At 51.5% G+C, this 15,306-nt stretch overlaps 5 protein-coding genes across 5 annotated transcripts; 2 read left to right on the forward strand and 3 right to left on the reverse strand.

The window, feature by feature from the left end:
• Positions 1 to 953: 953 nt before the first annotated feature.
• LOC101872597 (claw keratin-like) lies at positions 954 to 2,156 on the forward strand. The gene is made up of 2 exons (XM_005140894.3): positions 954 to 974; positions 1,409 to 2,156. The coding sequence occupies exon 2, from the start codon at positions 1,430 to 1,432 to the stop codon at positions 1,805 to 1,807; it is 378 nt and encodes a 125-aa protein (XP_005140951.1). The 5' UTR covers positions 954 to 974; positions 1,409 to 1,429; the 3' UTR covers positions 1,808 to 2,156.
• A 1,600-nt stretch (positions 2,157 to 3,756) lies between these two features.
• On the reverse strand, positions 3,757 to 4,510 carry LOC117438066 (claw keratin-like). The gene has a single exon (XM_034073465.1). The coding sequence runs from the start codon at positions 4,468 to 4,470 to the stop codon at positions 4,117 to 4,119; it is 354 nt and encodes a 117-aa protein (XP_033929356.1). The 5' UTR covers positions 4,471 to 4,510; the 3' UTR covers positions 3,757 to 4,116.
• Positions 4,511 to 6,482: 1,972 nt separating this feature from the next.
• Positions 6,483 to 7,675, forward strand: LOC117438065 (claw keratin-like). Its single transcript, XM_034073464.1, has 2 exons — positions 6,483 to 6,493; positions 6,928 to 7,675. The coding sequence occupies exon 2, from the start codon at positions 6,949 to 6,951 to the stop codon at positions 7,324 to 7,326; it is 378 nt and encodes a 125-aa protein (XP_033929355.1). The 5' UTR covers positions 6,483 to 6,493; positions 6,928 to 6,948; the 3' UTR covers positions 7,327 to 7,675.
• A 1,706-nt stretch (positions 7,676 to 9,381) lies between these two features.
• On the reverse strand, positions 9,382 to 13,850 carry LOC101879390 (claw keratin-like). Its single transcript, XM_005141017.2, has 2 exons — positions 13,836 to 13,850; positions 9,382 to 9,768 (listed from the first exon to the last, which is right to left on the reverse strand). Exon 2 carries the CDS (start codon positions 9,745 to 9,747, stop codon positions 9,382 to 9,384), a length of 366 nt encoding a protein of 121 aa, XP_005141074.1. The 5' UTR covers positions 9,748 to 9,768; positions 13,836 to 13,850.
• Positions 12,868 to 13,885, reverse strand: LOC101879217 (claw keratin-like). The gene is made up of 2 exons (XM_005141016.2): positions 13,836 to 13,885; positions 12,868 to 13,736 (listed from the first exon to the last, which is right to left on the reverse strand). Exon 2 carries the CDS (start codon positions 13,713 to 13,715, stop codon positions 13,284 to 13,286), a length of 432 nt encoding a protein of 143 aa, XP_005141073.1. The 5' UTR covers positions 13,716 to 13,736; positions 13,836 to 13,885; the 3' UTR covers positions 12,868 to 13,283.
• Positions 13,886 to 15,306: the final 1,421 nt, after the last annotated feature.

The following is a 15,306-nucleotide window of genomic DNA, read 5'->3' on the forward strand; positions in this document are numbered from 1 at the left end:
GACAAGAACCACAGGCAGGGAGATCAGCACTGGTGTGTCACGGGAGCAGTGAGATCTGGCAGCAGGATCATGTGTTAGAGGGTGATGTGCACAGAGTGGTGGGAGGGCAGGAAGAGTACTAGGATTGCCTCAACTTCCTTGGCCACGGGGCTGTGCGTGTGGTTGTCCTTGATCCCTTTTTGGAGGGGCTCAATCTCTCAGCTGGACATTGAGGGCTGCACAACGAGAGGCTGGTGAGCACCCACACAGAACCAGGGTGCACGTGGCCATGAAGGCACAGGCATGCTGGGCACTGCTGGCTCACTCAGCAGTGGAGCTGCTGCTGAGGGCAGCATGGCTGCTCACAGCAATCCTCTGAAAGGTGCCTGTGACACTTCTGTGTAGGCAAAATGGGGGATTAATGACAGATCCCTGTTTATTGAAGCTGCAGTGTCAGCTAATTCACAAAGTTGTATATCACGGAATGTGCAGTGCATATGCCATCACCCATAGGTAGCCCAGGGCACCTTTGTGTGTGGAATGGCTTCTCCCTTCACCCAGCTTCCCAATACCTCTATTGATCACCTTGTAAAAGAGAGGTAATGACGGGGTGATGGCTGTGCCCAGGATTGCAAAGAACTTCTGCAAGGTGCTCAAGACTCCAACACATGAGCAAAATGGAAGGATTAGGGATCGATCGAGGTTTATTGGTGCCATGAGGTCAGCTGCAGCATCACATCTCCTTTCATGTCATGGTGTGTCATTGTCCCTCCCATTTTATGTTTGCTCTCCAGGGCACGTTTGCTTGCTACTCTAACCAATGAGGATGGATTCCCTTTGTTTCATGAGGCATCACTGCTTGATTTCATCATTAGCTGGGGCTTCTCTTGCTGACCATTGCCAACACCCCAGGCAGTCTAGGACATGTATAAAAGAGCTGAGGGCTTCACAGCTCTCTATCCTGCTTCATTCGTTCGACTCTCCTGATCGCTGTGGTAAGTCCAAGACTTACGTCCCTCTTTCCTTCTTCAGCTCTGTCTTCCTCAACTGCTCTTCCTCTGTCTCCTGTACCTCCGTTTCATCACGAATAGTTAAGATTCGATAGCGCTCTCTCACAGCCAGGGAAAAGCTGAGGACTTAAACTTCCACCAAAGATCCATAAGGAATAATAATGCACCTTTGGATCTCATCGATTGCCAATCTTCATTTGTTGAGGGGGCTTTTCTTCTCTCCTATGCATGAGACAGGCTGAAGAAATATGTGGGAGTGCAAGGGCTTTCCAGCATCAAATCCACTGTGGAATGGGACTTAGCTTAGACTGCCTGAAACGATCCAGGCAATGTCCTGGAGCAGGGGTCACAACTGCAGGAATGAGGAGGGATTTGGGGTTCTGCCTTGTACTGCACAGTAACTCTCCCATCTCTTACAGCTTGACCTCCCAAAGACAAGAATGTCCTGCTCCAGCCTGTGTGCCCCTTCCTGTGGGGTGTCCGCCCCATGCCCGCTGGCTGACACCACCAACGAGCCCTGTGTGCGTCAGTGCCAGAGCTCCACGGTGGTGATCCAGCCCCCAGCCACGGTGGTCACCTTCCCCGGACCCATCCTCAGCTCCTTCCCACAGCACAGCGTTGTGGGCTCAGCTGGAATCCCTGCCATTCCCGGGGGCTCCGGCGGCAGTTATGGAGGCCATGGTGGTTCTGGTGGCTACGGAGGACGCCTTGGAGGCTATGGAGGCTTTGGCGGCTACGGAGGCTTCGGTGGCTGCGGAGGTTATGGTGGCTTGGGCCGAGGCCTCCTTTCCTTCGGTGCCAGCTGTGGGAGCTGCTAAGCCGCACCTGCGTCCTGCCCCAGACGACAGAGTTCTCCAAGAGAGCCACTTGCACCTCCCAGCTGATGATGCCCAAAGAGAAGCATCCCTTCAGCACTGCTGGGATTCAGAGCTTGGACCCCTGGTACCTCTTGATGGCCAACTCTTTTAGGCCCCAGTTCAGTATCGCTTGAGGGCATGCTTCATATGACAATGCAGCCTCATGATGGGTGCCTGCTCCTGCAGCATGCTTAAACATCTATGCGACTCTGCCCACTGCCTGCAGACTCAGGCTTCTCTTGGTCAGGGCTCTGCACTTCTCCCAGCTCCTTCCCTCCTCCAGTTCCAATAAAAGCTGTGTTGCATTGCATTCTTGTCCCTTGATTTTATATTATTTCCTCCACATGCAATAGCCCGGGTGTCAGCGTGGCTTCTCTCAGGTGTGTTCTAGAGAGCTCCCAGACACTGCCTTCTCAGAGGGACCTTTGCAAGTTGCCTGGCTTCCTCCTGCCTTCCCTCAGTTACCAATGCATTGCTACGAGACCATAATGGAGAGCAGGGACCACGTTCATCTCCATTGACAACAGTTCCTCCCTCTGCCATCAGTCTCATCTCAGCATTTGGCTCTTGCTCTCAGCAGCTCAAAAAGGCATCAGGGGCTCCACACACACACATTTTCTTGCCCACTCTGTTCATTTCTCATTGGCTTCCTGCAGCCCCAGGACCCGTGGATTGGCATGGCAGGAGCCACTGCCCAAGGGCAAAGACTCATTTCAAGGCCTATTGTAAGGCCACTGCTCAAAGGGGGAAAGAGGAAACAGTTCCCAGCACCTGCCCAAATGCCTTGCCAAGACATTCCTACATCCCTGCACCATTTCCACCTCCAGTTTTCCCTCTGTCTCCCAGTGCTCCTTGGAGAACATTTGCCTTGTCTGCCATAACTGCTGTAGGTGAAGAACTCGCCAGCCAGTTCTGTGTTACCCACCTTCATCTTGCAGACATGCCTATGACAAGGAATGACAGGAGACTTTTTTAAAGCCTCATGCCCTTCAACTGCCTTTGAGGACCATTTCTGCCCTTCCTCACGTAGAAGACCATCAAGTAGACCATGCTGGCACACACCTCCCAAAGCATCCAGCCACAGCAGTTGTGTCGGGCTCGAGAACATCCCCCAGTACACTGTCCTCAAGAAGGACACACATGCCTCCATGTGAGTCAGCACATAGCACATGCCTGAGAAACAGTTCATAGCAAACTAAAGAGACATGGGGATGGATGCTGCTTCTTTTGCTGAGGTCCCCAGAAGTGACCAACCTGCTGCTACATTGCCCCATCAGGAGATGGCTTTGTCAGGAACAGTCTTTGTGCAAGACCTACGTGCAGTGCTGGGATCAGACAATGAGAAGTTACAAGCAGTGTTGGCATTGCACCTTCCCTCTCAAACAGCTTTATGTTTCATGCAACTTGGACACCCGGGGACAAACCATGGCTTGGAGTGACGCCTGGGAAGTTTTGCCTCTGTCTATGGCATCCCTTCCTACTGGTCCCAATCACTATACGGGCAAGGGGATATGTCAAACATGGGCCAGGAGCACTGCACATTCAGAGATTTTCTCTTCATTTCCATGGACAGCCCAGTATGACCAATAACAAGGCAACAAAAGGAGGCAATGGAAGCATGCCAGTTTTGCAGAGGATTTGAAAGATCTTCCTCCATAAGCCTGTGGCTCCTCTCTATCTTCCAAAAGGGCACAGGCAATTTATTGTGCTCATTGCTGTTGGGAGACCAGAGAGAGCACACTGTGTAGTGCTCGAGAAGACCCATTTGTGACGGTCATCATCAGTCAGAACAAACTGAGCAAAGGGACCAAATGGCACAACCTGAGAAATTCAAACCGTGCAGGTCAAGATGCACAGAGGCTTAGGGCACGTGGAAAGAAGCAGGGATCAGGAAAACACAGGGGTCGACATTGCAGTGCAGCACAGAATTTATTGCAGTTTCAGAGGGGTAAAGAGTTGGGCAAGAGCAGGGCCAAACCAAGGTCAGCCCACATCTCCAGGTAGTGACAGAGACAAAAGGAGCATAAACCGTGCTGTAGGAGCAGGTGCTCAGCGCAGGTCTCTGTCGTCAGGGGGTAACCAGTCTCTCGACAGGATGCTCAAACAGAGCAGGGAGAAGGCAAATTTGGACAACAAGCAGGCACGAGGCATCCAAGCTCTGGATTCCAGCAGTGCTGAAGGCATGTTCTTCCCATGGGCAGCATCATGTTGGGACATACCCAGTTCTTTCCTGGAGCTCTGTGTCGACTGTGGCTGGCATCAGGTGAGGCTTAGCAGCTCCCACAGCCTCGGCCCCAGCCGCCATAACCTCCGCAGCCACCGAAGCCACCATAGCCACCAAGGCCTCCGAAGCCGCCAAAGCCACCATAACCTCCGGAACCACCACGGCCTCCGTAGCTGCCACCAGAGCCCCCAGCAACGGCAGGGACTCCAGCTGAGCCCACAAAGCTGTGCTGAGGGAAGGAGCTGAGGATGGGTCCGGGGAAGGTGACCACCGTGGCTGGGGGCTGGATCACCGCCGTGGAGCTCTGGCACTGACGCACGCAGGGCTCGTTGGTGGTGTCAGCCAGAGGGGACGGGGCGGACACCCCACAGGAAGGGGCACACAGGCTGGAGCAGGACATTCTTCTCTTCGAGTGGTCAATCTTCAAGACAAGACAAAGTTATGGTGCACTACACAGCATATACCCAAATCCCTCCTGTGTTTCCTGCACTTGCAACCTCCCTGGACTATCTCAGGCAGTCAGAAGTAAGTCCCATTTCACAGTGGACCTGCTACTGTGAACCCCTTGATCTTACACACACCCCATGAATCTGACTTCCCCGTAGGAAAGAAGAAAAATCCCCTCATCATCAGAAGATTGGAAATGAAGGAGATCAGAAGTTGCATTATTATTCCCTATGGATCTCAGATGAAACTTTAAATTCACAGCCTTTCTCTGGTTATGAGAGAGCAGTGTCGCATGCTAACTCTTCATGATGAAACGGGGGTAGAATAGACAGCAAATGAGACACTGAGAAAGACAGATGTGAGGAAGGAAAGAGGGACATAAGTCTTGGACTTACCGCAGTGATCAGGAGAGTCGAATGGAAGAAGCTGGATAGGGCACTGTGAAGCCCTCGGCTCTTTTATACACAGCCTACACTGCCTGGGGCAGTGGCCAGCATCAGACACAGATGTCTCAGCTGATGATGAACTCAGGCGGTGAAGCCTCATGAAACAAAGCAAATCCATCCTCACCGGGGACAGTAGAGAGCAAACGTGCCCTGGGGAGCAGAGAGGGAATGGGAGGACAGCTCATGACACGCCATGACACGAATTGCAAGGCAATGCTTTAGCTGACCTCATGGCACCAATAAACCCCGATCGATCCCTGATCCTGCCACTCCTGTGGTGGAGTCCTGGGCACCTTTCCGTCCTGGGCACAGCCATCACACCTGCATTACCTCTCTTTTACAAGGAGGTAAACAGAGGCATGAGGAGTTTGGCCAAATATAGAAGCCATTCTACGTGCTTACAATGCCTTCCAAAGGGCCACCATCTTCCAGTGCACCTTTGGGAAAACAGGTCAGGAGCATCCCTTAGCCATCTCCATGACCTTGCTTGTCAGGGTGTGATTGAGGATCCTGATTGACAGCAACAGAAAGAGTACTAGCTGTACTTACTGTGTGGGACAAGAACCACAGGCAGGGAGATCAGCACTGGTGTGTCACGGGAGCAGTGAGATCTGGCAGCAGGATCATGTGTTAGAGGGTGATGTGCACAGAGTGGTGGGAGGGCAGGAAGAGTACTAGGATTGCCTCAACTTCCTTGGCCACGGGTCTGTGAGTGTGGTTGTCCTTGATCCCTTTTTGGAGGGGCTCAATCTCTCAGCTGGACATTGAGGGCTGCACAACGAGAGGCTGGTGAGCACCCACACAGAACCAGGGTGCACGTGGCCATGAAGGCACAGGCATGCTGGGCACTGCTGGCTCACTCAGCAGTGGAGCTGCTGCTGAGGGCAGCATGGCTGCTCACAGCAATCCTCTGAAAGGTGCCTGTGACACTTCTGTGTAGGCAAAATGGGGGATTAATGACAGATCCCTGTTTATTGAAGCTGCAGTGTCAGCTAATTCACAAAGTTGTATATCACGGAATGTGCAGTGCATATGCCATCACCCATAGGTAGCCCAGGGCACCTTTGTGTGTGGAATGGCTTCTCCCTTCACCCAGCTTCCCAATACCTCTATTGATCACCTTGTAAAAGAGAGGTAATGACGGGGTGATGGCTGTGCCCAGGATTGCAAAGAACTTCTGCAAGGTGCTCAAGACTCCAACACATGAGCAAAATGGAAGGATTAGGGATCGATCGAGGTTTATTGGTGCCATGAGGTCAGCTGCAGCATCACATCTCCTTTCATGTCATGGTGTGTCATTGTCCCTCCCACTTTATGTTTGCTCTCCAGGGCACGTTTGCTTGCTACTCTAACCAATGAGGATGGATTCCCTTTGTTTCATGAGGCATCACTGCTTGATTTCATCATTAGCTGGGGCTTCTGTCGCTGACCATTGCCAACACCCCAGGCAGTCTAGGACATGTATAAAAGAGCTGAGGGCTTCACAGCTCTCTATCCTGCTTCATTCATTCGACTCTCCTGATCGCTGTGGTAAGTCCAAGACTTATGTCCCTCTTTCCTTCTTCAGCTCTGTCTTCTTCAACAGCTCTTCCTCTGTCTCCTCTACCTCCGTTTCATCACGAATAGTTAAGATTCGATAGCGCTCTCTCACAGCCAGGGAAAAGCTGAGGACTTAAACTTCCACCAAAGATCCATAAGGAATATTAATGCACCTTTGGATCTCATCGATTGCCAATCTTCATTTGTTGAGGGGGCTTTTCTTCTCTCCTATGGATGAGACAGGCTGAAGAAATGTGTGGGAGTGCAAGGGCTTTCCAGCATCAAATCCACTGTGGAATGGGACTTAGCTTAGACTGCATGAAACGATCCAGGCAATGTCCTGGAGCAGGGGTCACAACTGCAGGAATGAGGAGGGATTTGGGGTTCTGCCTTGTACTGCACAGTAACTCTCCCATCTCTTACAGCTTGACTTCCCAAAGAGAAGAATGTCCTGCTCCAGCCTGTGTGCCCCTTCCTGTGGGGTGTCCGCCCCATGCCCGCTGGCTGACACCACCAACGAGCCCTGTGTGCGTCAGTGCCAGAGCTCCACAGTGGTGATCCAGCCCCCAGCCACGGTGGTCACCTTCCCCGGACCCATCCTCAGCTCCTTCCCACAGCACAGCGTTGTGGGCTCAGCTGGAGTCCCTGCCATTGCCGGGGGCTCCGGCGGCAGTTATGGAGGCCATGGTGGTTCTGGTGGCTATGGAGGACGCCTTGGAGGCTATGGAGGCTTTGGCGGCTACGGAGGCTTCGGTGGCTGCGGAGGTTATGGTGGCTTGGGCCGAGGCCTCCTTTCCTTCGGTGCCAGCTGTGGGAGCTGCTAAGCCGCACCTGCGTCCTGCCCCAGACGACAGAGTTCTCCAAGAGAGCCACTTGCACCTCCCAGCTGATGATGCCCAAAGAGAAGCATCCCTTCAGCACTGCTGGGATTCAGAGCTTGGACCCCTGGTACCTCTTGATGGCCAACTCTTGTAGGCCCCAGTTCAGTATCGCTTGAGGGCATGCTTCATATGACAATGCAGCCTCATGATGGGTGCCTGCTCCTGCAGCATGCTTAAAGATCTATGCGGCTCTGCCCACTGCCTGCAGACTCAGGCTTCTCTCGGTCAGGGCTCTGCACTTCTCTCAGCTCCTTCCCTCCTCCACTTCCAATAAAAGCTGTGTTGCATTGCATTCTTGTCCCTTGATTTTATATTATTTCCTCCACATGCAATACCCCAGGAGTCAGCGTGGGTTCTCTCAGGTGTGTTCTAGAGAGCTCCCAGACACTGCCTTCTCAGAGGGACCTTTGGAAGTTGCCTGGCTTCCTCCTGCCTTCCCTCAGTTAACAATGCATTGCTACAAGACCATAATGGAGAGCAGGGACCACGTTCATCTCCATTGACAACAGTTCCTCCCTCTGCCATCAGTCTCATCTCAGCATCCAGCCACAGCAGTTGTGTCGGGCTCGAGAACATCCCCCAGTACACTGTCCTCAAGAAGGACACACATGCCTCCATGTGAGTCAGCACATAGCACGTGCCTGAGAAACAGTTCATAGCAAACTAAAGAGACATGGGGATGGATGCTGCTTCTTTTGCTGAGGTCCCCAGAAGTGACCAACCTGCTGCTACATTGCCCCATCAGGAGATGTCTTTGGCAGGAACTGTCTGTGTGCAAGACCAATGTGCAGTGCTGGGATCAGACAATGAGAAGTTACGTGGGGAAGGGGGGAACTCGTGAGCATCGTCAGTTTAACCACGTGCTCGAAGAGCTCTGTATTTAGTATCATAGATTTATAGAATAGTTACAGTTTAAAAGGACCTTAAGATTAAATAGTTCCAATCCCCCTGTCATGGGCATTGATGCCTCACGCTACACCAGAACTGCACACAATACTCCAAGTGAGGTCTCACGAGAGCAGAGTAGAGGGGCAGGATCAATTCCTTCAACCTGCTGGTCATGCTCCTTTTGATGCAGGTCAGGATACGGTTGGCTTTCTGGGCTATGATTTCCTATGACTTGGCAAAGCAGGAACAAATCATGGCTTGGAGAAACACTTGGGAGGAATTGGCTGTGTCTATCACTTCCCTTCCTTCTTGTCCCCACCTCTATCTGCCCATGAGGACATGCCCAGCATGTGGCAAGAGAACTGTACATGCACAGATTTTCTCTCCATTTCCTTGCACCTCTAGATCTGACCAACACCAAGCCAACAAAAGGAGGCAATGGCAGTATGCAGGTTTTACAGAGGATTAGGAATAACTGCCACCAGATCCATGATGTTCCCTTATTCCAACAAGGGCATTGAGATTGTTGTGTTTATTGCTGGAGAGACATGGGAGAGAGCACACTGGGGAATGCTCTACAAGACCCATCTTGTCATGGTCATCATCAGTCAGAACACACTGAGCAAACTCAGCCTGATTTTCTCCAAAGGCACAACATGGGAGATTCAAACCGAGCAGGACAACATGTCTAGAGGTTTAGGACATGTAGAAAGAAGGAGAAAGGATCAGGAAAAAACACAGGTCAACATTGCGATACAGCACAGCTTTTATTGCAGTTTAAGGGGAATAAGGAGTTGGGACAAGAGCAGGGCCCCAACCAATGGCAGCCCATGGCTCCAGGCAGTGGATAGACCAACACTGAGCACTAACCATGCTGCAGGGGCAGGCACCAAGTGCAGGTTTCTGTCATCAGGGGGCAATTTGTCTTGAAGGGATACTCAAGGAGGGCAGGAGGAAGAAAGAGCTGGGAAAAAAAACAGGCATGAGGCATCCAAGCTATGGATTCCTGTATTACTGAAGGGATGTTCTTCCAGTGGGCATCATCATGCTGGGTTGTGGCAGTGGCTTTCCTGGAGCTCTCTGTCATGTGCTGCTGTCACCAGGTGGGTCTTAGCAGCTCCCACAGCTGGCACCAAAGGACACGAGGCCTTGGCCCCAGCCGCCATAACCTCCACATCCACCGAAGCCACCATAGCCACCAAGGCCTCCGTAGCCACCAAGGCCTCCGTAGCCACCATGGCCTCCATAACTGCCGCCGGATCCCCCAGGAATGGCAGGGACTCCCGCTGAGCCCACAGCACTGTGCTGAGGGAAGGAGCTGAGGATGGGTCCAGGGAAGGTGACCACCGTGGCTGGGGGCTGGATCACCACCGAGGAGCTCTGGCACTGACGCACACAGGGCTCGTTGGTGGTGTCAGCCAGCGGGCATGGGGCGGCCACCCCACAGGAAGGGGCACACAGGCTGGAGCAGGACATCTTTCAGGCAGGCACAGAGTCCTGGAAAATGGACCAGGAATTAAGCAAGGGTGAGAGCAAGAAACTCTATCAAGGGAGGCAGGGAGAGATCTGCAAGAGGCTTCTAAGAGCTGCACTTACGCGTTTGATCAGGAGAGTCAGGAGCAGGAATCTGAATAGAGGCTATGAGGCTTTCAGCTCTTTTATACATTTCCCAGTCCGCCTAGGGCATTGGGCATGGGGTGCGGGCAGAATCCGCAAATACTCATGGAAGCCAGTGAATAAACTTCATGACACACAGAATTAGACATGTAACTCTTGGCCCTCTTTGTTGCGGTCAGTGGTATGCTAAGGTGCCCTGGAGTGCATATGGGTGATGGGATATAGCATGTCACAGCTCATGATAGACAAGGTGCTGCTGAAGCTGAATTTGCAGCTCCAATAAACACACATCTGTCATTAACATCCCCCCAGTTTTGCCTGCATAGAAGAGTCACAGGTATTTCTCAGAAGATTGCTGTGCCCAGCCATGCCACCCACAGCAGAAGCCCTACTGCTGAGTGAGCTAGCAGTGCCCTACTTGTCTTTGCTGTGGGAGAGTGGCTACGTGCACCCTGGCTCTCTGTGGTTTCTCACCAGCCTCTCCTGTAGCAGCCCTCAATGTCGAGGTGAGGAATTGAGTCCCTGCAGGGAGGGCTCGAGGAGGACCATGCTCACAGACACGTGACCAAGGAAGACGGGGTGTTCTGCTTCCCTTCCTGCCTTCATGGTCATCCGTGCACATCTCCCTCTCACACATGACTCTGCCTCCGTACCTCACTGCTCCCCAAACACGTCAGTGTTGAGCTCCCAGCATGTGGGTCTTGCCCCAGAGAGCAAATGCAGCTCTTACTCTTTGTATGTCTGTCAGTCGGTGAGCTTCAATCACTCCCTGATAAGCAAGGTCATAGAGATGTCTAAGATATATTCCTGATCTGCTTTCCCAAAAGAGCATTGAGAGATAGTGGTCCTTTGGGACTCATTCCAAACGTAAGGAATGCATTCTCTGTTTGCCTAACCTTCCAATGCCTCTATTGATCACCTTGTAAAAGAGAGGTAATGCAGGCGTCATGGCTGTGCCCAGGATGGCAAAGCACTCCTGCAAGGTGCCCAAGGCTCCAGCACATGAGCAAAGTGGGAGGATTAGGGATCGATCAGGGTTTATTGGTTTTGTGAGGTCAGCTACAACATTGCCTTTCATGTCATGGCGACCCATGATCTGCCCCTCCCATTCCCTGTTTTCTCTCCAGGGCATGTTTGTTTGCTGCTCTCCCTAATGACTATGGATTCCCTTTGTTTCATGGGGCTTCACTGCTTGATTTCATCATTAGCTAGGGCTTCTGTCCCTGACCATTGCCACTGCCCCAGGCAGTATAGGACAAGTATAAAAGAGCTGAGGGCTTCACAGTGCCCTCTCCAGCTTCTTCCACTCAACTGTCCTGATCACTGTGGTAAGTCCAAGACTTATGTTCCTTTTTCTTTTCTCAGCTCTGTCTTCTTCAATGTCTCTTTTGCTGTCTTTTTCACTCCCCTTATATATGAATATTTAGGATGTAATGGTGCTCTTTCTTAACCAGGAAATACTGGGAACTTAAATTTGCATGAAGATCTTGTTTTAAGATTAGTGAACACCGATGCACTCTGGTTCCTTTGGATCTCATCGACGTCCCATCATCTCCTTTTGTTCTCATCTCTTTCCCATATTCATTTGATGAGGGGGAATTTCTTCTTTCCTATGGGACCGTCAGGCTCAGGGAGCATGTGAGAGAGCAAAAGGTTTACAGCAGTAGGTCCACTATGGAATGGGACTTAGCTCTGACTGCCTGTGATAATCCAGGCAATGTTCTGGAGAAGAGGTTCATAGTGCATGAGAGTCATAAGGGATTTGGAGTAACACCTTTTACTGTACTGTAACTCTGCCTGTCCTCCAGCTTGACCTCCTGAAGAGAAGAATGTTCTTCTAAGGCCTGTGTACTTCTTCCTGTGGGGTGGTCGCCCCATGCCCTCTGGCTGACACCACCAATGAGCCCTGTGTGCGTCAGTGCCAGAGCTCCTCAGTGGTAATCCAGCCTCCAGCCACAGTGGTCACCTTCCCTGGACCCATCCTCAGCTCCTTCCCTCAGCACAGTGCTGTGGGCTCAGCAGGAGTCCCTGCCATTGCCTACCCTCACTGGGGAAGCATAAGCTTTTCTCGTCCATTCCCAGTGTCACCCACCTTCAGCCTGCAAACAGGGCTCTGCCCTGGAATGACAGCAGAACTTCCCACAGCCCCATGCCCTGGAACAGACTTTGCTGGACCTTTTCTTGCCCTTTCTCATATGCAAGCCCACAGTGTATCCCACACTGCCACACAACTCCCAAAACATCCAACCACTACAGGATTACCGAAGCCCTCTTCTACCATAGTACACTCAGTAGGTACACATGGGATACCATGTGAGCCAGCACAGAGCTGATGACTGAGAGAAAGTTCAGGGAACTTGGTTAGATAAGAGGATGGATGACCCCTCTTTTCCTGTATACCCAGCAGTGACAAACATGCTGCCACATTCCCCTTCCTGATGGCTTTATCTGGAACAGTGCAATACCACTGTGCAGTGCCTAGATACAACAATAAGAAGACACTTGGAGAAGGAAGGGACCTTCAGAGGATCAGCAGTGCAATATCTTGCTAAAAGAGCTTTGTGCTTCATGTGAGTTGGTTACCTGGGGACAAATCATGGCTCTGAGAGGTAACCTGGGAGCATTTGGCAGTGTCTATCACACACGTTCTCTCTGGGTATAGGGACATGGATGATACATGCACTCATTGTCTCTGCCCTTCCGTGGACCTCCCAGTGTTACCAATACCAAGCCAACAAAAAGAGGTAAAGGCAACATGCTGGTTTGCTGAAGATTTGGAAAAATTTCCGAAGGACCCATAAAGCATTTTCACATCTTCCAAGTGGCCTTTGAGAATACATTGTGTTTATTGCTGTAAGGACATCTAAGGAAGCTCAGCACGTTGTGAACTCACTGAACAACATAGTGGAACTCACTGAACAACAGTCCTAAAAGTAGTGCTACCAGGGGACTACTGTGGGAGCTTTGAGCAGTGGGGACTAATGACTGGAGATTAAGGGCAAGTAGGAAAGAAAAAAGGATCAGGAAAAAACAAGGGTCACATTGCAGTGCAACACAGCTTTATTGCAGTTTGAGGTGGGGAAGAAGTTTGGACAAGAGCAGAGCCCAGACCAAGGCCAGCCAAAATCTCATGGCTGTGGGCAGAGCTACAAAGAACATCAGCCCTATCACAGGAGAAGGCACCAAGACTGGGTCTCTGTTATCAGCAAATATGGAAGGGATGCTCAAGCAGGGCAGAAGAAATGAAGTGTTGGTCCAGAAGCAGGAATGAGGTGTCCAAGCTCTGGATCGCAGAAGTGCAGAAGAGATGTTCTTCCTTCTGGAATCACCATGTTTGGATGTGCCAGGGGCTTTCCTAGAGCTTTCTGTTGTCTAAGGCTGGCCCTGGGTAGGGCTTAGCAGATCCCACAGCTGGCACCGAAGGAAAGGAGGCCTCTGCCCCAGCCTCCATAACCACAGCCCCCAAAGCCTCCATAGCTGCCAAAGCCTCCATAGCCTCCAAGGTGTCCATAGCCACAGCCGCCATAGCCTCCATAGCCCCAATAGCCACCATGACCTCCGTAGCCACCATAGCCTCCAAATCCACCATAGCCTCCATAACTGCCGCCGTAGCCCCCAGCAACAGCAGGGACTCCAGCTGAGCCCACAGCACTGTGCTGTGGGAAGGAGCTGAGGATGGGTCCAGGGAAGGTGACCACTGAGGCTGGGGGCTGGATCACCACCGTGGAGTCCTGGCACTGACGCACACAGGGCTCGTTGACGGTGTCAGCCACTGGGCATGGGGTGGCCACCCCACAAGAAGGGACACACAGGCTGGAGCAGGACATCTTTCAGGCAGGCACAGAGTCCTGGAAAATGCACCAGGCATTAGGCAAAGGTGAGGGCAAGAATCTCTATCAAGGGAGGCAGAGAGACATCTGCAAGAGGCTCCCAAGAGTTGCACTTACCTGTTTGATGAGGAGATTCGAGAACAGGAATCTGAATAAAGGTTGCGAAGCCTTCACCTCTTTTATACATGTACCAGACATCCCAGGGCATCAGCCAGGGGGTGGGGGCAGAATCCACAAAGACTCATGGAAGCCAGTGGATAAACTTCATGACACATAGATAAGTAACTCTAGTCCCTCTTTATTGGGATCAGTGGTATCCTTGGAGTGCATATAGGTGATGGGATATGACACGGCATAGCTCACGATATACAAGGTGCTGCTGTAGCTGACATAGCAGCATCAGTAAACACAGGTCTGTCATTATTCCACCACTTTGCCTACATGGAAGAGTCACAGGCATCTCTCAGAAGATTGCTGTGCCCAACCACGCTGCCCTCAGCTGCATCTCTGCTACTGAGTGAGCCAGCACTGCCCAGCGTGCCCGTGCTTGCAGGGAGCATGATCACATGCACCCTGGCTCTCTGTGGGTGCTCATCAGCCTCTGTCACAGCCCTCAATGTCCAGCTGAGGAATCAAGCCCCTCCAGAGAGGCGTGGAGAAGGACAACCCTCACAGACATATGGCCAAGGAAGCTGGGGTAGTCCTTTTTCACATCCTGCTCTTCTGCCATTCATGCACTTCTCCCTTTCACACACCACCGTGCTGCTGGATCTCCCTACTCCCCAAGCATGTCAGTGCTGAGCTCAAAGCATGTTGGTCTTGACCCAGACAGCAAATGCAGCTCCTACTCTTTGCATTTCTGTCCATTTCTGTCACTATCTTCAACCATACCCTGACTATCAAGGACATGGAGATGGCCAAGGCTTAAGCATGCTCCTGACCTGTTTCCCTAGAAGTGCATTGGAAAATGGTGGTCCTTTGGGACCCATTCAAAGCATATGGAATGGCTTCTCTGTTTGCCCAACCACCCACTGCCTCTGTTTACCACCTTGTAAAAGAGAGGTAATGACAGACATGATGTCTGTGCCCAGGATTGCAGAGCACTTTTGCAAGTTGCCCAAGAATCCAGCACATGAGCAAAGTGGGAGGATTAGGGAGAGATGCGGATTTACAGCTGCCATTCCACGACTAATAATAGAGCCATAGTCCATGGCATGATGTGTCACAGTTTATGCTTCCTATCAGCTCTTTAACACAAATTTTTCCATAATTAAACAGCATATAATTGTTTCACATTAATACTTGTGTCATGAAGTTTGCGTGATTCTCTTCTTGATTACCTGTGGACAAGATACATGACAGTAATCTTCTAGGAGATGCCTCGGTCTCTTTCATGTAGGCAGACTTGGGGATTAATGAAACATCTGTGTTTATTGATGCTGCAGCGTCAGCTACAACAGCATCTTGTCTATCACAGAATGTGTTGTGCCAAATTCCTTCACCCATATGCACTCCAGAGCATCTTCGTGTACCACAGAACCCTATAAAGAGGGACTAGAGTTACTTGTCTAATTATACATGTCATGAG

Source organism: Melopsittacus undulatus (assembly GCF_012275295.1).
Source record: "Melopsittacus undulatus isolate bMelUnd1 chromosome 20 unlocalized genomic scaffold, bMelUnd1.mat.Z SUPER_20_unloc_1, whole genome shotgun sequence".
Classification (NCBI taxonomy): Eukaryota; Metazoa; Chordata; class Aves; order Psittaciformes; family Psittaculidae; genus Melopsittacus; species Melopsittacus undulatus.

Coding starts and splice junctions, on each gene's coding strand:
- LOC101872597 (XM_005140894.3), top strand. CDS start 1,430: ATGTCCTGCTCCAGCCTGTGTGCCCCTTCCTGTGGGGTGTCCGCCCCA.
- LOC117438066 (XM_034073465.1), bottom strand. CDS start 4,470: ATGTCCTGCTCCAGCCTGTGTGCCCCTTCCTGTGGGGTGTCCGCCCCG.
- LOC117438065 (XM_034073464.1), top strand. CDS start 6,949: ATGTCCTGCTCCAGCCTGTGTGCCCCTTCCTGTGGGGTGTCCGCCCCA.
- LOC101879390 (XM_005141017.2), bottom strand. CDS start 9,747: ATGTCCTGCTCCAGCCTGTGTGCCCCTTCCTGTGGGGTGGCCGCCCCA.
- LOC101879217 (XM_005141016.2), bottom strand. CDS start 13,715: ATGTCCTGCTCCAGCCTGTGTGTCCCTTCTTGTGGGGTGGCCACCCCA.